Source organism: Porites lutea, chromosome 6 (assembly GCF_958299795.1).
Source record: "Porites lutea chromosome 6, jaPorLute2.1, whole genome shotgun sequence".
Taxonomy (NCBI): Eukaryota; Metazoa; Cnidaria; class Anthozoa; order Scleractinia; family Poritidae; genus Porites; species Porites lutea.
In genome coordinates this window covers 28,200,700-28,226,934 of record NC_133206.1, presented here as the reverse complement: position 1 = coordinate 28,226,934, position 26,235 = coordinate 28,200,700, and the positions used below count along the sequence as shown (strand labels likewise).

The window sequence follows — 26,235 nt, the reverse complement described above, 5'->3', positions numbered from 1 at the left end:
CAATGTCTAATGTTTGTCTTCTGGCTTCAGGGATGAAAAAAAATGTTGAAGTAAACGCAACGAGGCAAAATTGAAAAAAAAATGTTTTATTGCATTAAAATGGACAAAACCACAATACAATTTCAACATTGATAATCATATTATCACTTTAAAGAACGGTATTGAATGACTGTTTAAAATAATTTGCTTTCTACAAGTTGCTTTAGTTTGCTAAGGATCGCGATTTCAACAAGGTGAGGAATTCGGCTAGCTGGGATTTTTTTGACTTCGCTGGCAACAATAGCACACGTTCGATGTGTTACAGTTCTTGAATGATTTCGAGGCTTTAGGGACAAAATTGCAAATTTTTCACGACTCCATTGTTTCGCAATTCCCAGAAGAGATTTGAGCACAAAGAAAACCAAACCAAATATGGAAAAATGACCAGAAAGCCTCGGAGTCATGTTAGAATTTTAATATATCGAACGTGGGCTGTTACATAACAATTTTTAACCACTCAAGTTTAGGTAAAATCCATATTTTTTCATGTTTTTAATAATAAAATTGACTGTTAAATCGGTAAAATATTAATTGAATGCCTTCTTATACAACTGTGCATTTGTTTTACATTTCCCTGTTAATAAGACAAATAATTTTGTTCATAAGGTTATCCGTATATATTATTTTCAAATCCGAAAGAAAAGTAGCCATTTATAACAACGTGAAAGAACGCAACCAAACATGTTGAATAAAACTCGGTCATGAAGAGACAGTGTTACATAAGGATTTGACATGCTAGACAATTTTGATATTTGCATCAAAATGGGGTTATTAAAAATCTTGTTTGTAAAAGTTTAAAACACTGTTGGACTTCATAAAAAGGATTGTGAATACGAATGTAGTACCAGGCTCCTTGCTGGTCCTTTTCTAGATTATTTCTTAGCTAGTGACGCATTTTGTGCACTTTCCTCCCAAACTACCTGGCCATACTGATAATTGCCTAAGTATTTAAAATAATCTCTTAAAACGTGTAAGAGAATACCAATGCAATTATGATACAAATAAAAAAGACAATGGAGGCAAGAAAAACGAGTGAAATTGGAGAAGATTATAGGCGATTGCAAAACATAGGCCCACCTTCCTTTGTATGCACAAAAGTTTGGTTTCATTCTCGGAGTTCACCGTTGCTCTGATTTCGTCAATAAAATACTCCTGACCTAATCAGCCTGGGTGGTAGGCCAACCTCGTTCCCAGGGTCCGGGAAACGAGTAACAGAGGACCCTGGGAACGAAGTTGCGGGGCTGGCCGTTTTGAAGGGGAAGGGAAAATTAAGGCGCGCGAGAATGGGGGAAAGCCCGTCGCGCGCGCGCACTTAATTTAAGCTAGGTACACACCATACCAGTTAGCTTTTGCGTCGGCACGGAAACAATACCACATACAGCTTCATATGAATACTGACTCCGCCGCGATTTCTGTAATGGGGCAAAGCTGCACCGCACCGGTCTCGAAAGTGGAGTGTCATAAATAGGTTAGGTTCTGTGCCATATTCCAACCTTAGCGGTGTCACAGTGATATGGGCATGCCCTGTAACCCTAACCCTAACCCTAACCCTAACCCAAATCGCTAAGGTAATATGAGAAGGGGATGCCCACATAACTATGGTTTTGGGAATGGAGATGTCCAAAACGCGGGGATGCCCATATCACTGTAACAGCGGAAGTGAATAAATAGACGCGAGCACTGAAAGCCTCTGAGACGGAAGTAAATATCCAGGAGTAAGAGCTAGTAAGGACAGACAGACATAGCCTTTCTCGTGCGACTTGGGTTGATTCTCCCCGGCTCCCTGCCCATTTAAACGCTTTCCACGCAGCCGAACCGTGACCTAGCCCTGTCAAATTCATGACGAAGATTCATACGCTGTTAATTCATCGTGTTTCACAGACCAGTGTAATTCAGTGAACGTCTTCTAGAAGATTCCTTCTTGACTTTTTGTGGTGGAAACGGTTCACTGCGTGAGCAAAAGAAAAATAAAAAAAATAAACTATAAATTCATTGAAATTAAAAACAGGCCGCACAAAATAGAAAAGTCAAAGCTCAAAAGCATTTAATCAGTTCGTCTACTTACGCAAAGAAAGGGATAATTTGTAGAAGCACTGCTTTTGAGGTGTTTTCACGTAATTCCCGATCATCTGTTACGTACAGATTCACTACTCTTCTTAAATAATCCTGCAAAAGTCTTCTGCGGTCTTCCACGAATCGAGAGTCCTGTAGGAAAAAAGAGATATTTTTCACCTCCATTACTTCGCCTGGTGCATTGGTTTTTTTCCACCTCCCAGTAACAAAACTGAGATAATCTCTAGGAAGATGTCTCCCCGCCCTAATTAATGGTTCTGAATCCTTGAGTGTGAGAGACGATTTTGAAACCAACTGTAAGTTTACGGCCAGCATCTAAATCTCTGAGAAAAAGACCCACCTCCATAAACATAGAGAGATTTAGAGTCACGCTTACGTTAAACGGCAAACGGTAAACGGTGAACGTGTATTTGTACTCCGTGATCATATTTTCCCTTTACTTGTCTTAAACTGTTCTTCACTTCTACAAAAAATAAGTACAGGGTTCGTACAACTTTTTAGATCCAAAATTCAACACTTATTCCAGCCTTTTTCCCAAAAAGTAACTTCTTTTTCCAGACTCAAGGTTTAACAAATAGGTGATCAACAGTAACCTTAAAAAACGCAGAAAGAAAGCTTTTCTTGTGGTGCACTGTAAACATACGGGCGAGGTTGAATAAGATTTGGCCAAAACGAAAACAAGTTCCCTTATAAAGCACTTCTTGAAGCTTTGAAAAAAAAACAACAACAACTTAAGTCTTTTCCATTTTCTCCATAATTTATCTCTATCTTCCGGACTTTTTTCAAGTCTGGAAAAATGCTGGGCAAATCTCAAGACTTTTTCCAGAATTCAAGACTCTGTACAAACCCTGTAAGTAGTTTCACGTTATTTTCATCTATAGGAATTGTTTTACACTATTTTTATCTGCTCATGTTCTATTTTGAGAAATTCTCAAATGAGTTTGTTGTTTGCCGTTCGCCGTTAATGTGACTCGAGGCCGTTTCCACACGTATACTTGTACTTACTTTGTTACCAAGCGTCTTCTTTGGTGGAAATTTAAAGCTTTCTACTACTTGGGATTTTCTCCGTAACTACAAAAATTAACAGAAAGAATAAATGTCACAATCAACAGCGATAAAGAATAACAATAACTTACAGAAATCCAACCATACACATAAAAACACTCGGTCACGCAACGCTCCTCCTCCTTCTCCTTCTTAAGGAAGAGCGTTGCGTGACGAAACAAAAACGACCTGGCCGGAAACTACAGTATCAATTGAAAATTGTAGACGGGGAAGACGGGTAAGAGTTAAGAATTTGTGACCTTCCCGCGCATGATCTTCACCTTCCCGTGACGATTTCCAATTAACTTTAAAGTTGTGCCTATGGATTTGTATTACTGACCTTTTACAACTCGTTCTGGGTCACACTTACATTTTTATGCATTTCAAAAAACTGCGAATATCTTCGATAAATGTTCCACTCGTCGTCCTTTATTCTTACGTACACCTAAAGGAATTCAAGGAAAAATTTCAGTAATGTCAATGGTACAAAACTGACATTGTTACATTGCTAGATATTTTCAGTTTCCAAACAGCGCGCTCTCTCAGCAGTTACTTGGAGGTCACATGACATCTAACAGAGAAACTTTCATCCACCATAAAGCTTCTGACCGGGCAACATTGTTGTCACACGGCAACAGTAAACTGTTGCCCGCTAAAGTTCAAACAAAACAAATTGCTTAAAAGCTAACTTAACGAGTGCCAACGGTAATTTGCGAATGGAATTTTGTCAGTGGTATATTGTACACGTCTCGCAACTAGAAATTTCAGTGCAAGTTGGAAATAAATCTCCTGTTTTCTCCCATTACGAAGACTATATTAACACTTAACTTAATTTGCTTAATATAAGGACAACGTATTGTACTTATTTCATTATTTCTAACAATTTCATTTGGGCTCAACACTCAGAAGAATTTTACAAACTTTTCTTTGGTGTTGCCTTATAAAAAGCAACAAAAATAAAATCACTTATGAAAGCCCCGTCGTACCTGATACACGTGATGTACATTTGATGAGCGACCACGCAAAAATACAGATGGTATCCATACGTTCACTAGGGGTCTGGTACCGATTGACATGACTGTGGGGTCAAAGTCCGCAAGGCTTGTTGAATCACTAAGACTTTCTGTATCTTCTGGAAGCTGGGAAAGAAATCGAAAATATAGATAAATAGATGAACGATGAAGCCTGTGGGCAAGAAAACCTCGTAAGTTAAACGCAGTGTAGCCCGTCATTGTCAACGTGGGTGCTCTCCAATTACCAATACATTCTGTTAATTGCAGTAGGGATGTAAATGCTACGCGAGTTCCAGTGGAAAATTTCCGGGAGCAACGGAACATCGGAAAAGGTAGTTCTGTTTTTTTTTTGGCGGACGGGATGTTTGAAACCTATCTTTGATACCAGTTTCAAGGTTTCGCGGCCGTTCAGTTTTCGGTAAATGGAACTGGTTTGTGCAAATTGTAAACGCGATTCTGAAATGACTTTTTAGACACTGACAGGTTGCTAAGAAAAATCCAAGTTCTCATAACAGTAGGAGTGAAATGTTCAGTATGGATCATTAAACGTTTCATAACATTTCGCTCCTACTCTAAGAGAATTGCCTAAACTTACCGGTCCTCTGAGATTAACGAGTTCTTCCCGTAGTCTTCTCACTTGAAGCTGATAATAACCAACGTGTTTGTGTAGCCTTTCGTTGAATTCTAGCAGTTCACCATGCAAATCCGCAACCTTCCAAATAAAACAGAAAAACGTGCTAAGAAACCTTGGCGACACTCGTGCAGTTCCTTTTTGGTGCTAGCAATAGTTGTTTAGTCTCGCGCGTTTGGAACGCCTTTCAACCAGGGCAGATAAACCGCCGACGAAACGGGTAGGGGACCGCGCTTTTCTCCCCTCTCCCCTCCCCTCCCTTTTTTCCACCTGCCACGCAGGCTACTAACGACTGACTACGTTTGGTCGTCTTCGCCCGCTGTTAATGCTGCACTTTTTGCTGAACGAACGCTCTCTCACCCTAGTGCATGCTTCACCGTACTTAACCTTAGATGCGCAAGGCACAGTTGTCTCCTAAACATCTGGGACGAGTAACGCATGCGTAATCGATAGTAAATGAAGTCACATTTCACTTTTTCACCATTATTACCTGAATTAACTTCCTTTTGTATTCTTCTGCCTCTTCACTGCAATTAAAAATAAAACAATGATGTTTAGTCAAAGATTGTTCCTTTAGAACTAAGTTGATTGCTACCATATTAAAAACAGCGAACAAATTAAAAACCTGCCTCGCATGCTCTGTCGCTTGCTCTGGTGGCAAAGGAGGTAGAATTTCTTCTTGCCTTATTCCCGACAAAACTGCAAGGAGAAGACTATATCAACGACGATAATCCAGTGATGCTATAAATTTACCGTCAACCGGTCCCCTGAACAATTACTGGATTTAACAAGAGATAGACATCAGTTTATGTTTTGACATGAGGGCAAACCATAATGGTTTCAGAGCAATTTTTCTCAAGTAAACAAAAAGTGGTAGTGGTAGTGATAGTGGTAGTGGTAGTGGTAGTGGTAGTGGTAGTGGTAGTGGTAGTGGTGGTGGTGGTGGTAGTGGTAGTGGTAGTAGTAGTAGTAAATCGCACTGATTCTGCTCCTTGAAGAACGAGAATAGTACCCCTAAAACAAGCCCACACCCTTACCTTCCGCTGTTACAGCTGACTTGTTTCCTTGTAGATCACTCCTCAGCGCCTGTACTGCTCCAACGTATTTCTTCAGCTGATGCTTCAAGAGCTCGTTTTCTCTGCAAATCAGTCACATGAAACCCTTTAAAACTTATATAAATTCTTTAAGCGACCACGATTGCAACGTTCGTAATAGCCTCGTACGCTCACGTCCTTTTGACTTCCTGGACGCGTGACGAAGCCCTAGGAGCGTCTGCATGGGAGGCTAAGGTAGCAAAGAACGAGGCAAAAACAACGGAGCTAATAAGTAAAATAATTGTATCGATTTAAATGATCCTTTCTCGCCTTTTACGTCGGGAGAAGTAAAATTTTTTTGTGATTGTGTGTGACTGCCTTCGCGAATAAATTTTCCGCGGAAAATTTAGTCTCGCCATGAAAATTAATAGCCAATACAACCAGGAAAGTGGCTATGAGATTTCCAGACACTCTGCACGCAGCGGCTACAGCAGAAAACAAACAAACAGACAAACATATAATTTTTTTTTCCACAGCGCATACAACCACGACCAAATACATTCGAACGTGGGTTTTAACGGGGTAGTTGGGAACATTTCCTTTGCGTCCCTTCCAAAAACAACAAAGTCAAATTAAAATTTTTGAAGAAAAAGTAAAGACAAGAAGACTATCTTTCCTTTCTCTTTGTAACATTCAAAGCTTTCTTCTTCAAAAATTAACATCCTAGATAATCCAATCAACTTGGTCAACTTGAGACCGAATTATATATAGCCATCTACATTTTACACCTTCTGGATTTTCTTTCAACACCCTGTTTCATACCTTGAAAGAGACGCTATCTTGGCTGCGTTGAAGTTTTCTTGTTGTTTAATCTCCTCTCGAAGCTTTTCATTCTCAGAGTCAAGCTGCTGAGATTTCTGGCATTCTTCATCCAAACGACTCTGCAATTTCCTACAGAAAATTTAAGCAGAGTAACTAAGAGCAACAATTAATGTGGTTTATTATTCATTCAAAACCTTCCTCCGTTTCTGATTAGCTCTACCCTGCGAGCAAAGGCTTTATTTTCGGTTTATGAGCTGGCGTGCGAAAATTACTTTTCGCACCCCAGCTCATACCGCGAAAATGTAGCGTCAGTCTGCTAGCAAGATAGATTGCCTCAAATCACTGGGATAATTCTTCATAACCAACTAACGTTGAGCATTATTTGGAAGACGTTTGCGATATCCTGCAAAATGACGTCAATAGTTATGGATATCGCCAGAAAAACAGACGGCAACCGAGACGCCCTGGGGACGAGATTGCGATAGCTAAGTTGTTTTGATTAAGTTGGAGAACACGTCTTGCGAAGAAGAAATAGCCGAAATACTGGCACAAAAATAACAAAAACAGCAAAAATACAACTCAGCTCAAAGAATATCTGCTTGACTGAACATTCCTGTATAGCCAAACTTGCTACAAGTCGACCTCTCGACACCCTCCTCGATCTCCATAATTCTTCAGATGATACTCAGCCTCATTCAATAACTGAATGAGGAGACGCCAGGATTAAGGGTGCTTATTTCACTGTAAAAACGCTCTGAACGCAATCACATGCACAACTATCAATATTTCTTCTTTCCTTGTGACCGGGCAGTGTGCAAAGAAAGTCGTGTCCGATAGCCTGAGGCTAGTGGGTTTTGCTAACAGGGGATTGAAATTTGTTCTTAACTTGCCCAACAGGCAAGTGAAGCTTTTTGGGGAATTCAAATTACAGAAGAAATGAAATTAATCCTGCTCTTCAAAAAAATTTTCGGGCTAGCTAGAGCTTACCCGAATGGCAAGCCGTAAAACTGACTTTCTTTGCACCCGGCTGGGCTTGTGCTTGCGTTCGTGTTGTGCCGTGTGAAAACGAAACACAGCATAAGCACAGGGCCGACTATTACATCTGGCCAGTTAAATCGCGAGCTCCAGCTTCACTCGTGTGAGGCAGGCGTTTCTCCATGAGTAAACAAACCTGTTTTGTTCTTCAATTTCGTCTTTCCTTAGCATCATTGACACCATGGCTTGCTTGAGTTCAGCTATGGAAAAAAATTACATAATCATTGTTATCATTGACTTATAAACATTAAAGAGCGCAAAGTCCAATATGGGCATGGGATGAGAAACCGGTTTCAACATGCAAAGGATCGGGTCAGTCTTGTCTTGCAGTGAAAGAGCATACAGTCAAAACCCGTGAGTAAGAACCTGTTAGGCTAAAATTTGCCTGTTAGGCCCCCTCTATAAAAAAACCTGTTTAGCTTAAAATTTGAAAGAGGTTCTTACTCTCTAAAATCTATTTAAAAATTTTGGCAAATAAGATAAGTCAGCATTCAGGATCCTCTTCGAAGACAAAGGTACCTTATCACTCCAAGTGCAATGTAATAGTATGCACATTTTATATAAGGAATAGGCTAAATACCACAAATTTATACTCTTAGCTATAAAGCATTTTTTCCTCGGAAAATAAGAATCTATTTAAGAACCTAAATAGCCTAAATTTGTGCTAATTATTACTTATGTAAGAATCTGTTTAGGCTAACTTGGGAAAATGCAGGTTCTTACTCGCGGGTTTCTAGTGTTTTTGGCTGAGCACGCCGCTCTTAACATTTCCTGTGTGACCCTACGAAAGCTACGTTGAGCTACGTTGTAAGTAGGACTGGAGAAAAGTAGGGAGTGAGACTAAAATTAGCCTTAAGCTATCTCAAGCCGCCCATTTTTATATCGAACATAGATTAATTTTGATCATAAAGAAAATTGTTTTAAACTTTATTCCTAAAAACCGGAATTGTCAGTTGGGAGGTGGGCATAATTTACCTGAAGTCATGCCGTCGCGCCTCTTGTGGTCATCTCTCTACAAAAATTCAAAACACAACGCTAAGCCCTCAGTATATAGCAAAACGTTAGTCTTGTGGCCGGACTGAGTTGGTAGAATAAACTGGCCACCGCAGAGATATTGAGAAGCTGACCTCTCGAGCGGTAACCCTTTGTCATTAGCGCTCAAAACATTACCTTTTGAATCACTTTGCAATTAAACATGGTTAATACAGTGCAATGGTTATGAGGCCCATTAGAGGTCTTTGTCAGATGATTTTGTTAGCTTTTTTGGACTTAGCCGAGCACAACGTTCAATAGAACTCCTATCATGTAGAACGAAGAAAAGAAACACTGAAAAAGAATAGAAAACTTTCATTATTTTATTCAGTTACAATTTTGGACCGCTTACGTCCACTTTTCTCTTAGATCTGAAGAGTTCTTAGATAGTGAGCGCGAAACGGACTGGGGCGAGACTAGAAAATTATTGTTCTTCCTCCTCGGGCTTTGCTCCCTCGTTTCTCGCGGCTCGCGCGTCTTACTCCAGCGACTTTGAAGCAAATAGAAGACTGCTCGCGGTCTATCAAATTTGTGAACAAAAAACAAAGGATTTTGCAGTGTCAGAGAACTTCTAACATAAACTGCAGCACCGCTGTTTTGGGTAATCTTTGTTATTTGCCGGCTTTCATAACTGATCAGTATCCTCAACTTACCATGGTTTAAAATAGATGAGAAACCGGCAAATTTTGGCGTATTACATCTCCACCGATGCAGTATCAGTTTCTTTAAAGCCTTACCCCAGCATATGGCGAGTTTTATTATGTCAGACTTGTCGGTCAACTTATTATTAACCTTCCTTCAAGTATCATCTACATGATGCTGTGACTAAACACTACTTCATGTTAGTTTTGCTGAAACGCCGCCCTCCAAGCGATAATAAGGGTCTTTCCCGTTTCGTTTATTCGTTGTCCAAAAAGGGACTACAAGTTTTATCAGCACAAGACTTGTAAACGAATCCCGGAGGCGACCTCATATCTGCCTTATGTGGCTTGAGATTGCTCTTGGTCGTGGTACTTGCTTTCTCCGGGTACTCCGGTTTTCAACTCTCCTCAAAAACAAAAAAATTCTAAAATTCTAATTCGATCAGGGCCCTGTTTCTCGATATTCAAGGTAACTATCAAATATTTAAATCAAATCCCAGGAACTGAAGCGCCGGTCCGAGCTAACAAACCATTACATTTTGTCCAGTTAACTGATAGTTTTATCATGTTATCTGCAAAACTTTTGAGGCCTCTACACTGAATGTAAACATTAATTATCGGTACTTTTGAGAAACAGGCCCCAGGAATGGTAGACGAAGAACTACTTCGTAGATTTGGTACCAATAAATCGCTATTAAATATATAAACAAACTACTAATAAATTAGTTGATAAATACTTACTCATTTTATTTATTCCTAAAACGTATGTGTCGGTATTCTAAGGGCCTGTTTACATGAAGGTGGGGGACCCCAGGTAGGTGAAGTAACCCGCGGCTGGTCACCCCACCTATCATGTTAACGTGATCAAATTAAAATGAAAGATTATATGTTATGTATAGGTTAACCCACCTAAGCGGGTTACCTCACATACCTGGGGTCCCCCACCTCCATATAAACAAGCCTTAAGGTGATAGGCAGCACACGATATCAACTCACCCGCACATTTTGATCTCCAGTCATCGTCGCTCCCACCGTGATAAGGCCACTAAGTAAGCAAACAACAACAACCATACTGTTACCAACGGTTTTATCCCAAACTCTCCTCAATGCAATTACAAATAATGTACGGATAAAATAATGTGCAATTATAAATAATGTACGGTAAAGAGAATTAGTTACCTGGCCATATTGTCCATTCCTCTCTGTGCATCAGAGCATGCCGCCAGCGCAGCCGCAGTTGAGGCATCTGATGCCATGGCAACAGAGCTGCCATTGCTATTCAAAAGAGGCTCGCTTCTGATTTCAATGAGTCCATCGGAGTCTTCAACAAAAGACCAGCTAGGGCTGTAAGATAATCATAAAACCAGCTGTTTTTATTAATCAAGTCTCAAGAGAGAACAATGAGACAGAGATGAATTCTTAGGGCGTTGGCCGGGATGTGTAAATTTCACTAAAGTTATTTTTAGAGGTTGTAAGAGACCTTTTTACCGATACGGCGGCCATATTGAATTTATTAGATTTAAGCAGAGTATTATGGGATGCCAAGAGGGCACTCGCTCATTATTTACGCGCGCTTTTCGGGCAAAAAGAGAACTTCCATGTTTATTTCTCGGGCAAAAGGCGATCATTATTATATCCAAACACGGCACAACGATCTTTTTTTCCCATTACAATCTTTCAATATGGCCGCCGTATCGGTAAAAAGGTCTATTAAGCGGAAGTCTAAGATCTGAGACGTGCGCACATATTAATGTATGTTTGAAACGTCATTAACTCCCCGCGCGACCGCCTCAAAACAAACAATAAAGAATATTGTAATGATGACTGTTGAATTCTCTTTTGACAACCCTGAATGAAAGTTTTATGGACCTCTCTGGAAAGCAACTTCTGATTAATTTCAAACGTTTAATTGGTCTAAAAATAACTATGAAATTCAAATATCCCAAGGGATTGACTGGGCGTTTCCCTATCTGTCCCATAATTGTTTCTTGAAAGCATACATTTATTGCAGTATTACCCTGCGAGTAAGCTCTATGGGGCGCTGTGGCGGCGGAGGGGTAAAAGGAAGGAGAGCTTGCAACTACGTCTCTGAAATTTCAATTCCACCCCTAGATCCCCTGTGGCACGCCGTCCACTGAGCTGTCAGATTTCCGCCAATCAGGGCGAAGCGGAAACGAGCGCGAATGTCAACAAACATTGAAAAACACGTGCCAAGGGTAATGACGTCATTTCTAATGAAATCTCCGCCAATCAGCATTTCGCATCGACTCTTTCGATGCAGATATTTAAATTACAGACACGCAGTTGCAAGCTCTCCTTCAGGCTCTCCTTCTGGGCTTTTCCTGTCCCGCCTCCAGAGCGCCCCAGAGAGCTTCCTCGCAGGCTATTGCAGCATCAATTCAAACATCTGGTATTCTGGCCTTATTTTGAAAATGGAACTACAGCCCAGTCGCAAACATAAATCCGAAGGAAATGACGAGGGCCTATAACTTACAGTAAAGCGGCGTTTCCCTTCCCCACCCAGAGACTCATCGAGAGCTATCCCCCACCCCCCAGGGTATAGTAGTCTTTCTTGTCCCATACGGAAAAAGGTCTCTCCTAATTGGTCGTAGGAAACAATGACATGTCATTCTTCCAATTGTTTTAGTATTGTTTGGGGTCAGGGAAACGCACCTTTGGTGACTTCTTGTCCGGGCAGCTACTACATGACCCCCCATCCGAATTTCGTGTGTTATTCAGCGGTTAAAATTCTAACCTTAAGAGGGAGTCACGGTCGTTCTCTCCTGAAACGTCTGGCGAGTAGAAGGAAATGGAATGGGTACCAGTCCTAGACGTAACATCGCCTTCTGCAACAGGCACAAGAGATTCTCCACTGTCCAACAATATGACAGGTTCAAACTTACTATCACTTGCACTGGGCTCTGCTTCAGGGCTTGGCGCTGAATCAAAATAATCCAAAGAACTACTTGTGTCTTTATACGGGTCTTTACATTCCGATGTTTTGTGCTGATCTTGTATTTCCAAAGGACTTTCCCTGAGATCCTGGTGTTCCTGTGTGTCAGCTTGAAGACTGCTTTCATTTGGATGGTTGAGGTACGGTGGCATATTTCTAATTTTTGCCTCCGGATCGGCAGCTATTTCCTTTACTAAACCAGGTATTTTTGCGTGTTCAAGAGTGGAATTTGATTTCTCATTATCCTTCTCTGCTAAACTACGCGTATTGGCAGAGTCATAGTTTTCTTTTGAGTAAGGCAAATTGTGTTCTTTCGAAAAATCCGACGTGGCTGCACTTGAAGCTTTTGACCCAAAATTTTCACCACAAAACTCATCCTTCCTTTCAGGCAAATCTTCTCTGGGTAGCATAGAACTTCCTTGGGCGATACGTAAGGAATCATTAGTTTCTTCTGAACTGGTTGGTATTAACGATGTCTTGAGGTCACTTTGAATCTGAAATGAGTTCTCCTCTTCAAAACCAACCTTAGAATGATTAAAAAACAGATCCGCAGCTTCGGAGACAAAATTACCCGTGTCCTCCCCTGAGGGTGCCTCCTTCACACCCTCTCCCTCAGTATCAGATCCAGTTTTTAAAGTCTCTTGTTCCAAAAAGTCTTCAAATTTAAAACTTCTACTTCCACTCGTTGTCGAATTACCTAACGCAATGTCTTCCTTGGCAACAGAGTTATCAGGCAATGAAATAGACTTAGTAATCTCAGTAAATACAACTTCTTGTCCGTTCACACGAGAAGATTTTACTGCCGAGCCTTCGGAGACCACCGTAATGTTACCGGGGTAAGATGAAGAGTGAGTGTGACCAATACTTGAAGAATTCCATTCAGAAGATAAATTCATAGTCTCTTTTTCTGAGGTGTCGTTGGATGAATTCATAGTCTCTTTTGCTGAGATGTCGTTGATGGGAAATTCATTCAGATCGCTTGTTAAATCCTCCTGGTTTTCGCCTTCTTCAATGGAGACAATTGCAGCATTTCGCTTCTTTTTCTTCTTCTTTTTCTTTTTTTCTACTTTTGCATCGTCTACGGAGAACACCAAAAAAACACTTCAGAAGTGATTATGAAAATAAATAACTAAATGAAATAAAAAAAACGCAAGCTATGCAGGCTATTGTGATTATAAGAATGGGTAAGTAAATCTACCCATCCTAGAAAATTTGGTAATCACGTGACCGTACACCGCCCGAGCGACAAGGGCGGATAAACGTTGGACGGTGAAACGAGCGCGTCCGAGTAAAAAGGTGTGATGTAGTGGACTGGGACTCTGTTTAGAAATGTCGCCTGTTTTCGACTTCGGTCAGGGCTTGCGATGTGGTTTGTCCTTTAGATACTGCCGCTGTCACTGAATTATGGCGGCTTGAGAATTGAGTCATTTTCTTACACTTTCCTTCCTCGTTCCCTTGTGCTGGTACGCTGTCTCCAAGAGGCAAATGTTGCCAATAGTTGGAGTAAACAAACATCTCTTTCAAATGGTTTTTCTGGTTACTTTCAAGACTCCACCACTGAATTATATTGTCATTATATTACGCCATTGTCGATGTTATTCCAAAACAAAAACAACTAAATACTGTCTAAAACACGAAGAAAAATCTCATTCATGTCATCCATGGCAAAACTAAAAGACAGCAGATGGTTTTTCATAACTAGATGACGCACGTATTTTATAAATGCGTGCAGCTCGCGCAAGGAGTAATTATGCTAATTTCAATCACCATCATCCTTCTCTTTAATTTTGAAAAAAACATCTCGTACGTCTTTCTGTTTCTTCGGAACTTCAAAATTAGTTTTCCCTCAGTGTTATAAAATAACTTAATCAACAGGTATGGCAACCCAAATGCAACGGAAGAAAATCGCATGGCGGCCCGGACTTTTAGAGAGAAAAAAAAAAACAACAAAGTCGTATCTTTTTCGACGTTATTTTTGATGTTTAGACTCACGTGGATAACAGAGAAAGAGCTAGGGAGACGAATTTCGTTGGAAGAAAAACATGAAAATTTCATAGCGGCGGTGAGAAAATGAGAAATGTTAGCGGCCAGGTGAAAATGAGCGACAGTGAAAAAATAACAGCGAACAAGAACACAGGAAACAAAATGTTTGGTAAACACTTACGACAATTCCGCCATAAAATAATGTGTAACTTGGACGTTTGACGTTTTAGGGCCTGTTTACATGGAGTGGGGGACCGCGGTCTAGTGGGGTTGGTTTCTTTTGTTTTCACGCTTTGGAGGACACAAAACAAAAGAAACTTACGCCACTAGACCGGGGTCCCCCACTCCATGTAAACAGGGTCTTAGTCGTACAAAACGGAATTGTAGTCGTGCAAAACAACGGCTAATTAGAAAAAAAAGTGTGCTGCACGTGCAAATTTGTTTTTTTGCTAATTAGATCTACTGATCTTGATGCCATTCCTTTTAGCATTATTGCTGGTTTGCACGTGACGTCACGTATTTTCTTTTCGCTACTTGTCTCATTTCGTTTTATTTTGCGCCTTGCGAAAGGCGGTTAAAGCCTTCATCGGCTAGGAAATAGTTCAGCAATTTGACTTTCGAGAGGGGTTTGCCTAAAGGTGATGTTACAGGAGACGATTCGCAACGACGATTTTTAGCGCAAGACGGCGTTGCAACATCATTGTTGCGACATTGTTTCGAATGGTTACAACATTGTTCCAGTATTGCAACGCTATGTTGCGCTAAAAATCGTCGTTGCGAATCGTCTCGTGTAGCATCACCTTAAAACCCGAAATCCGGAAAAAAAGCTCACGCCGAACGCCGAATGACTCTGCAGTATAGTAATCACGGTTAGTAAACTGAAACAGATTCCATTCCGACCATTATAATGGGCAAACTGACTGAAACTTGATTGACTCAGTTTCCTAACCCTAATCACTAAACTTTATAGTCATTCGCCGTTCGGCGTAGGCTTTCCAGACTCCGGGTTTTAGGCAAACCCTTTCGAGAGCGTTTTCGAAAACCTCTGTTTTTTATTCCACTGACCAGTTAATAAAGCAGACACCACGGGTGCAGGTTCCTCAACAGGCTTATGTGGAAATGATGGTAAAATGCTGGTTAACACTTCTTTATTTATTGGTAAGGTTGGAGCTTGCTGAAAATAGAAAAAAAAACAACGTTAGAGTGTCTACTGTGGTATTGTCACAAGAGCAATACTTAGATATGACGTTGCGCACAAGGATCTGTTACGAGTAAAACTTTCGGATACCAAGCCAGTTAGGGTGATGTTACACAAGACGATTCGCAACGACGATTTTTACCGCAACACAGCTTTGCAACATTGTTGCGACATTGTTTCGAATGGTTGCAACATTGTTCCAACACTGCAGCGCTGTGTTATGCTAAAATCGTCGTTGCGTATCGTCCCGCGTAACATCACCTTTATGTCCCCACAACTCTAACCGTTTACTAGTACACATGGTTCTCAGGAATATTCAACGCCAGAAGAGTTCGCTCACACTTGAGAATAATTGCGATAAAGTCCCAAAAAACGAGAATTGCCTTTTTCAGAGACGTTTTCGAAGCTTTCAGTTTCCCTGCTTTTCTCGAAAACTCGTCCATTGCAGTCATTTTAAATCTCAACGCATAATCAGCTCTGACCTAAGCCTTTGCGAAAACCCACTCCGTATTTGAGCATTGTTGCGTGGACGCAAGAAAATACCCATGAAACAAGTACGCATTGTACGACTAAAACTAGTGTGAGACGCCTGGGTACGAGGCAGACTCTGGAGAGCGGTTTTGAAAAGATGCGTTTTCGGTGATCATTTTCATCGTATACGTGTGAAAAGTAGGCCAAACCAGAGCAAAAAAAATCTCCGTTTTTAAAATAAAATCTGATACGTGTGGACAGAGCCTTGCAGACAATTTTTGAATACTAGTATAGAAGCGAGGGTGCAGGCACAGTCGGTTAGTGAGCGGCCTTCGTTGGGCGCGATCCCGAGTTCGATCCACGGTGACATCCCATGTATCCTTGTTTCAACTTCTCTCCTTACTGTGAAGCTTTGATAGCTTTAAATACCCTTAAAACGGAGCATTGATGGAGAGGGGGGAGGGGGGGGGGGATAAAATGAGCGCACCGCACCGTCGACCTCAGGTTTATCAGTTATTACTGTAACGAGTTATCAACGTAAAATATGGTTGCTTTCCCCTTTACATTTTATCTAATTGGTTTTGAACTCCTTGTATTCTATTAACAGAATATTAGGGAGCTTAAGCAACAACGACGGCGACGGCGACGAAAACGTTACTTGAAAAGTGAATTTGCGCTGCCTGAAACTTAATCGCGCTTATTCCATCTCCTTTAATTCGTCAACTGTTGGCAAGTACCAGTTTTTGGACTTGAATTCTAAAGGACTGTATCAAAGTTCCGTTAAAGAAAAAGAAAGTTGTTGTCTTGTGTTTCCGTCCTTGACAAAACGGGAAATTCGGCATTATCACGTTGTAGTTGTAATAATGCAACGACGGCAAAGAAATGTACAAAAAAGCGTGATGCACGTGCAAAGTTGTTGTTTTTTTAATCTAAACCTATTACTTTTTTGCCGTTCTCGTTGCCGTCGCCCTCGTCGTTGTTTAAGCTCCCTCAGCTGATACATACCTGACGCACGATGTTCAATTCTTCACTGTCAACAGTAAGGGCGAACAGAATGGGACTCAGACCTGTAAGAAGAAAAAAAACATTCATCATGAAATCTTCTCTTTGAAGCTTCAACTGTTTGCTTATTATTTTCATTCTTTAACACGCAAATTAGATGGAAAATAACAGAAATGGCAGTAACAAAATCATTCTTCCGTGTGAACGAAGTGTCTGGTCAAATTTTTCAGCCAATTGCAAATTCGTCCGGCGCCGTTTCAACGTAGCCTAGTATTAGTTACATCTTCATAATGGACTCTCACCTGCAGCAGTCATAGGGAGCATGCTGGCGCGCTCTTCATCCATAAGAAAAGCTTCTTTTTCATAAAACTGACTGTCATATGCACAAAAATATAGGTTAAAGTCAAGAATAGTGCTCACATTATTTTCGTCTAATATCATCTCTGGTGAAGGGCGTACTGTTTTTCCTTCTTAATGTAATAACTTAACATACCTCAAAAGTGTTTTATTTCCCAGCATGTTGTGGAAGTATCTTTCTAAAGAGTGTTCATTTAATGTACTCCTCAACCAGGCACGTCCTTTGGAAGAGAGCAACTGATGTTAGGGACGGACCATTAGAAAAGTTATAGAGGGGGAGGGGAGGGGGGGTGGGTGGGAAATTTTCGAGCCGCTTGAATACTTTTTGTTAACATTTCCCTTGTAAGAATTTTTTTAGGGAAGGGCATGAATATTTTTTAGGGACAAAAAGGGTTACTTGGCGTGGATGAATTTTTTCATTTAATTTTCTACTGCACGAACATTTTTTACACTTCGCAAGGTCCCCCCCCCTAACAACTCCATAAGTTTTCTAATGGTCTGTCCCTTAGTTTCACTTATTTATGATAACAAAACAACGCCTAAGTTATTTCAACTAAATGAATAAAGGAGATGTGTCACGAAATTTAACAAACTTTAAACAGTGGCAACTGCCACCAAACTGGGTGAAACATAAAAATAACCAATCAAAACATGAAAAGAAAGTATTAACACTGCTGAAGTTGATGATTTGATGCTCTTAAAAATAACAAAGAAAATTATTCAAGAAAATGCTTTTGAACAAAATAAAAAGAAACCCGGGTTAAATTTAACCCTGGGTTAAGCGCTGATCAGCCTTTGAACAACTGGGCCCTGAGCAAAGAGAAAAGGGGGCGTTGATGGACAAACTCAAGGACTGAAACGGACTGCAATATTGTGGTTTTTGAATACTCATTAGCCTAACAGTTTTTCAAAGTTCCTTTTCAAACTTTGGTTTGTAACCGCGTTTGATATAATGCTGGGGAGACGTTTGCTTGACAGGAAGACCTGATTTTTTCATTCCCAGGCAATTTACGAATACGAAGTCTCGTACACAAGACCGACTCTTTGCGCCTTGAGGGAATCGACAGTAAAACAGTGGACATTCTAACTCTATCCGAGACATGGTTGGATGGGAATATTTGCGACACAGAAATTAATCTTCCTGGTTTCGTGTGCGTTCGTCAGGATCGCACTGGCATTAAAGAGGGATATGGTGGTGTAGCTATCTATGTGAGAGAAGGTTTGGCTTTTCGCCTGCGGAATGATATTAATACTGGCCGTCAGGAATGTCTATGGATTGAGTTGATTAGAGACAAATGCAAGCCAACACTCGTCTGCTGCGCTTATAGAGCACCGGATTCTGACTTTCAGACCTTTATTTCTTCGCTACATGAGAGTATGTCATCTGTGGATCTGGAAAAATCGGATGTGGTAATTCTAGGCGATTTAAACGCAGACATGATGGTGAGTTCTAAATTGCCAAAAAGAGATAAACAAGAACTTCTTAATTTTTCGCGGGCCTACAACTTCACTCAGTTAATAAAAGAACCGACGCGCATAACTGACACCTCGCGGACAATGATCGACTTGGTTTTTGCTAATAATGAACACCGCATTGTCAAATCTGGTGTTGTTCCGGTACCGCTTAGCGACCATTTTCTGGTATTTTGCATAATTAAAGCTGGAATTACAACAAAGGCTAAACCGAGAATACTCGAGTATCGCTCCTATAAGAATTTTAATCCGATTTTATTTAATGATGATCTTAGGAATATTCCCTGGCATATTGTTGAAAACGAGGACAACGTCGACGATGCCTTGTTTACGTGGAATAAAATGTTTTCGGAGGTTGCTGATCAACACGCACCAGTAAAAAGAAGGCGTGTCAAGGGAATACCTCTTCCATGGATGAACAGTCAGATAAGTGATTCTATGAAAGAACGTGACTGGGCGCATAGAAAGGCGCGAAAATCGAACTCGGCGCGTCTTTGGTCAATGTATGCAAAGCTTAGGAACAAGGTTAATGGCTTAGTACGAACTGCCAAGTCTAAATATTACTGTGACATGATCGAGGAAGCCAAGGGTGACTCAGATAAGGTGTGGAAAGCAGTGAACGAAGCATGCAATCGGAACTCATCTTCAGAGAGTATTCAGTGTATTATCTCTGATGGTGTTCAGCATATAACATCCCAATCCATTGCTTCTTCAATGAATAGCTTCTTTGCTTCCATTGGCCGAATTCTAGCAAGTAGAATACAGACTTCCGTCTTGAATTTAAATTCCATTTCAAAACACCCGCTTTTCCAGTTCGAGTTGACTGAATTGGATCAATCATTTGTGCTTGAGCAGCTTTTGTCATTGAAAGCAAACAAAGCGATTGGTCTTGACAAAATTAGCGCGAGACTTCTTAAAATCTCAGCTCACACAATTGCACCATCTGTTGTTAAACTTTTGAATCTTTCAATTCGCACTAGTCAATTTCCCAAATTGTGGAAATGCGCGAAAATCACGGCATTGTTCAAGTCAGGTGACAGGACCAACGTTTCCAACTACCGCCCCATCTCAATCCTCCCTACACTAAGCAAGATTTTGGAGAGAGCGGTACACTTGCAGTTGTATCATTACTTGATTACCAATAATCTATTGTCCAACAAGCAGTTTGGTTTCCGGAAGGGTTTCTCAACTACAACAGCTTTGACCTCATTTGCTGATGAAGTGCTCTTAAACATGGAACAAGGAAAGCTTTGCGGGGCCGTGTTCATCGATCTAACCAAGGCATTTGACACGGTAGACCATCAAATAATGTTATGCAAGCTATCCGAGATCGGCCTTTCTGAAACAGCTCTTCATTGGTTCCGTTCTTACTTAATTGGTAGACAACAGCGCACATCATGTGGAAATGAGTTATCTGAGGAACTTCCAGTCACGCATGGGGTGCCACAGGGTAGCATTCTAGGGCCTCTGTTGTTTGTGATTTACATAAATAACTTGCCAAATGTGCTTAACTCCTGCAACGCGTCACTTTATGCAGACGACACTGTAATTTATTGCTATGGTACATCCTCAAAGGAGTTGAGTGATAAGTTAAATAACGATCTACTGGGTGTGGCGAAATGGCTTCATGATCACAAACTGACTTTAAATTTGGACAAAACTAAATGCATGCTCATCGGTAGTAATAGGAAACGCGAAAGCAAAGTAGATTTGACTGTTTCAATTTTAGATCATAGTATAAGTAATGTTCGCAGCTTTAAATACCTCGGTATACATATATCTTCGGATTTCACATGGACTGATCATATTGAACACCTAACTGGGAAAATCAATCAGAGGCTTGGGCTTCTCAAGCGTATAAAGCATTTATTGCCTTTCAGGGCGCGTCTACTTTTCTATAAAAGTCTTGTTATGCCCCTTTTTGAATATGCTGATCTAGTATGGGGCGATAAACATAATATTACCCTTATGTCTAGTTTGCAAGTTTTGCAAAATAAGGCCGCTAAAGTTATTTTAAATAGACCATTGTACTCATCCTCCACTGAGGCATTAGCCGTTCTCAAGTGGCTGCCTCTAGAGAAAAGGCGATTTCAAAGAAGGTGTGTACACGTATACAAATGCATCAATGGCCTAATTAATCACGATATGGACTTGATTAGACAAGACGTACTTCATAGGCATAATACACGTAACAAAGGCAATTTTAGATTACCACGTGTCAAAAGAAATTGGGGGAAGCAAAGAACACAATATCATGCCGTTTCCGATTTTAACTCCCTCAGTCAGACGATCAAAGACTCAAGGAATGTAAATAGTTTTAAACGTAATGTTTTTAAGTTTTTGATATAGCTACTTACGTTTAATTTTTACTTATACTTATTTTTAATTTTTTATGCATTTTTTGTATCTTTTTAATCCCTTTGCAATTTTATAGCTTTTTTTGTTTTTATAATATATATCTAGTTTTGAGGTCCTTTTTGAAAACCATATCTTTTATGAAAAAGTTTCCTCAATAAAGATCATTATTATTATTATTTCTCATGTTCCATAGTGAATAAGGACTGGTAATAGGCAAATGAACCAGACTGAGGGGGAGGGGTGTCTGATTTTTTTGAACAGCAGGAGAAGACACCCTCCCTGGGGGATCAGTATTTAGGTTTCTGAAAAACTGTTCACCTACCCCTCCACTTAGCCAACATTTTTCCCTAAGTGAGAGGTAAGAGTTTATGGTGGTTTAGGGGAGGGGTAGGTGGGCAGTTTCCCGGAAACCTGAATTGATCCCAAGGTTGAACCAAGGCTGTGTGCCAAGAAAAATGGCAGGGAACCTACGCTGCCCTGCACAATGGGCCTCTACTTCACTGACCTTTTCCAGCATCTGTTGTTGCTTTCTGCAGAGAAATAAACCTTTCCTCTTCTAATTTTCCCAGATGGACTTTTACAAAGTTCCAGAAAACTAGGTTAAGAGAAATAAAACACTTGTTCACAAAATCAGATAGTGTATAAAAGACAGTCAAATGAGGCAAGGAAAATTAAAAGAATATGAATAAGCCCATAGTACATAAATAATGTTGAGCCTTTATTCCAAGATCCAATAAAAATTTATTATCAGTTATGATAACACAAAATGTTTCTTTAACCCATTCGCCCCTGCACCGCATGTTGAGATCCACGTCCCTGGTGTTGCTTGTGATGTCAACAATTTAAACAACTCTGTCATATACGTTATGCAGGAGAAAGAGATCTTCAAACAATACCAGACTGATCACAATTTAGTCAAGTTTGCCGGAGAAAAAAGGCAAAACACTATTTATAAAGTAGACCTGAAAATTTTGTGTGGTTCCTTCCATTTAATCCTACAATCCCAAAAGCATTTCCCACCGAAATTAGGCCTACATTGTATTAAATAATGCTCAGCAAAACAAACAAATAAACTAAAAAGTGGGAAACAAGAGAAAAAGGGGTGGGAAGGAGTGAAAGTGCAAGGAAAAAGTCAAGACTGCTGTGTCACTTTTATACCAGGAAAGTATCTCAAAACTTTTTTGCTTTCTGCGCATGCATGAACTTTTGGAAGCTGATATTTTGCAACTGGACCAGAAGCAACCCTCCAAGTTGCAACCATTTTAGTCGCAATGGCACCTAAAATTTTGAAGCTGGCGACTTGATTTGTAAAAAAGTCTCGCTAAACCAAAAGATTATTGGTTGCCAAATGGCGACCAAGCAAAACCTTTAACTTGGAGGGTTGAGAAGGCTGCTAATTATCCACCCACCTGCCTCTGAATCCAGTTTAACAATTCCAGCAACTTGACCAACTTGTCTGTAATAAAAGTAAATAAATTAATAAAACATTAAAGATTAAAGCTGAACTCATTTTAAAAGGTTCACACAGACCAAAAAAAAATTGATGCAGACGAGCAAAATTAATTTTACTCTACTGTACCTAAACGCACTAGCTCTTGTCCTTTTAAAACCATGTTGAAACACTGCTTCATATTGAGTCAAAAGACAAACAACCCTAAAAAAGAATAGAATTATTAACCTTCAAGGGGAAAAGTTATGTTTAAACTTCTTTAATCTCTAATTTTTCAGGCAAAGTTTCTTGTCTAAGAAAACAATGCAATGGGAAGGCTTAAACCTGGATATGAGGTTTCCAGGAGGTAAATTGCTTGACCACTGCACTTCTAGTACAACAGGGCAATATTAATTTTCACTTTGTTAACTAAGGGATCTGGTGTACATCTGCTAACCTAGTGGTTCAAAGAATGTTTTTCTTTGCCATTCAAGGTCACTGATCACCTACACTGGGGCCAACCCCTTTTAGGTCTGTGTCCCACTATTTTTATTGCAATAAATTTCTAAACAGCACAACATTTATAAACCTGGGAGAGCATATAACCTAAATCTTTATTTTTAGTAGTCTAAATTTTAGTCAGTTTTGAGGCAGAAAAATCATTAAAAACATGCTCAATACCTGCTGTCTCCATCAGTTGCAAGTTCAGTTTTACCTCCAAATCTCACCTGACACTGAAATTTATAGAAAAAGCTGTTTTACTAAATAAAATAAATAAAGCTGGGTGGGGTTGGAACGGAGAGGTGTTGTGGGATTGGGAGTCACTCAGTACATATCTGGGACTCTAAGGCACTTTCCATTTGTCAGATCTGGCCTGCAGGACCAGTCAGTTAGCAAATGAAATTGGCTTTTTCCAAAGGGTTTTTGTTGAAAAACCATCTCCTTCGTGCATACTATTTAGGATTTGACTGATCTGGCGTGTAGGACCAGTCAGTTAGCAAATGAAATCCTCTTTTTCCAAAGGATTTTTGTTGAAAAACCTTCTCCTTCATGCATACTATTTAGGATTTGTCAGATCTGGCCTGTAGGACCAGTCAGTTAGCAAATGAAATCCGCTTTTTCCAAAGGGTTTTTGTTGAAAAACCTTCTCCTTCATTCACACTATTCAGGATTTGACGGATCTGGCCGGATAGTTTTGATTGAAAGTGAAATTCTCATTACAACGGGAATGGTCTGGTTGGTCAGTTCTGACAAAAGGAAAGCATCCTTGTTTTTCTTTTCTACATATGTTAACACTATAGGGGATTTCCTTTGGGATGATATGGATTAGATCAGTGATCCGAGTGATCTTGATTCATGGTACACAAAATTAACGGATGAATCCTTTCTTAGCGTGGGCTCGCCAGTTCCTTTGATGTGCTATGATCTGAGTGATCTCGCATCACTGATCCTGATCCGGATCATCCCAATGGAATGCACCCTATATTCAGCAGCTCCTTTGTCTCCTATCCTAGATTTATACTTTAAAGCTATACAACTCAATTTAAAGTAAACTGGCTTATCCAAGTGATCAATCATTGAGAACTCTGATTGGTCAATAATTTAGCCACATACAATGATAACATTGCCCATTTTTGGGAAGAAACCAAGTACTCAGATAAATAGATTACATACTCAAGGGGATACATAGATAGATAGATAGATATTCTGCTTATTTCACCCACTTGCAGCAATAACTGAATTGTTGGGGAAGGTCATTGTCACATACAATTAACCATTTACATACATGCACTAAAATTTATAAGTTACAACGTCATTAATTCTTCTGGTATGATCATGTTTACGTCTTAAAAGTTGGACCCTTATACTGTAATGAGACTCAATAGCAGCAGGAGAGGGGATGACGTTCTTAAGGGGGGGACATTTGGCGTGCAGTAGCCATAAACCACTTACAAGCTCCTACTCTCCTGTCACTAAGAGACTCCAGGCCGGCCAAGAACATATACATGTCTATATTGAAATGCAAATCACATGATTTCTCAAGGTTTTGAGCCAGATATTACTTTTTCAACAAAAAAAGCTTTGCAATCCACCTTGAGTGTTTTTTTTTTTAAAAGACGAATTTATTTTTAATTAGGGGAATCAACAGGCGTCAGGGGTCAGTAGGAGGTCATTACTTTCTTTGACTCCTGTTTTTTTCTATGATTATACAGAAATCTTGCCATAACATCTCATGAAAACATGCCTTCTAAACGTTTAGGACTAACATTTGAGGCCAAATTAAGAAAGTAAGAGCTCACAGTACCTCGCCATGAATGTTTTCGTTATATTTCAATTCAATTCAATTTAATTCATTTTTTTATTTTACACTATATCAGGGCGTAACTAATCGATATTTTCGATACTCGATAGAAATTGAACGTAATCGATCGTAATCGATATTAATCAATCGATTAATATCGGAAATCGATAGAAATCGATCACTCGCGTCTTTGTGATTTTCGATTTTGATCGATTTCTGTAATTAGCTATCGATTTTATCGATTTGTTCGACAATGATCGAAAAGAAAACGGACGAAGATTCTCCGCGTTCCGTAAGCCACCATGCGTGTCTCCCAATAAGCGCTCGAACAATACCCTTCTAAATTCTCGCAGAACGGGCGACAGTTTGCCAATTTCTACATTAGTGACTCCGGCTATTTACCACGATTCTGACGATTCTAGAGTACAAATTTACAGCAGTGATCCTGGTAAAAAAAGTAAATGAGAAAAGTAGCTACCATTGGAGAAAGAAGTAACATCATCTTTATCAACAAAGCGGATTCGAAGGTAAGCTTGAAGGTAAGTGTTACGCAGTGTTGTGATAAGATCAGATCACGTTTTTGATTTTCGATTTCCATAGATGCGACAAAAAATTTGTGATTATCGATTTCAATCGATTAAATTGACTAATCAATCGACAAATATCGATTAATATCGAGTATTATCGATTAATCGATTACATTTTCGATGATCGATTTCTATCGATTAGTTACGTCCTGACTATATAAGTTATTTACATAAGTGTACGTAGGTAGGAAAATAAAGTAGCTGACAAATAATAATTAACTAAAAGACATTAAGTTCATTTGTGCACAGTGTCCAAAGTAGCAAGAGCTTTCTTGTTGGACACCGTCATGTTGAAATAATTAGCAGCAGTAAAGAGAGGAATAAAATCTCAGATAATATCAGTGATAGAACATATCAGCAAGGTCAGATTTATTTATTTAACTGACAACGTTGGGAATTGTTTTAGTACCTGCTTAACAGCATCAAGCAATCTTTCTAGAAGATGTTGGCGTTCACTCTCTGCATTTTGAAGCTGGCCTTTACGAAAGAGATCGAGAAAAGTTACCATCAAGCAGGAATTCTGAGCTCAAGCTTGTGACGTGTGACAATGCATTATCCGGAACAAGGAGAGGGCGATGGTTAATAATTCAACTTACCGCTCATTATAGCTTTCTGAGACGTAAGAAACATGCTAACCATCACAATCTAAGTTTGTAACCCAAAAGACGGATGAATCCACCAGCATTTTCTATCTTTATCAATTTGCAGTTTCGAAATTCAATATCTGTCACAACGCCGCCATGTTGTTTTGTTACCCA

At 39.9% G+C, this 26,235-nt stretch overlaps 1 protein-coding gene across 1 annotated transcript; it reads right to left on the bottom strand.

Moving 5' to 3' along the window:
- Positions 1–70: 70 nt before the first annotated feature.
- LOC140940396 (sorting nexin-29-like) lies at positions 71–26,231 on the bottom strand. The gene is made up of 24 exons (XM_073389366.1): positions 26,074–26,231; positions 25,887–25,954; positions 23,270–23,322; positions 22,739–22,813; positions 22,569–22,615; positions 21,665–21,754; positions 17,465–17,549; positions 17,274–17,344; positions 16,975–17,036; positions 15,366–15,474; positions 12,120–13,395; positions 10,544–10,708; positions 10,361–10,409; positions 8,667–8,703; positions 7,828–7,891; positions 6,657–6,785; positions 5,838–5,938; positions 5,291–5,499; positions 4,765–4,881; positions 4,143–4,295; positions 3,527–3,601; positions 3,118–3,183; positions 2,105–2,244; positions 71–1,987 (listed from the first exon to the last, which is right to left on the bottom strand). The coding sequence occupies exons 1-24, from the start codon at positions 26,114–26,116 to the stop codon at positions 1,915–1,917; spliced, it is 3,357 nt and encodes a 1,118-aa protein (XP_073245467.1). The 5' UTR covers positions 26,117–26,231; the 3' UTR covers positions 71–1,914.
- Positions 26,232–26,235: the final 4 nt, after the last annotated feature.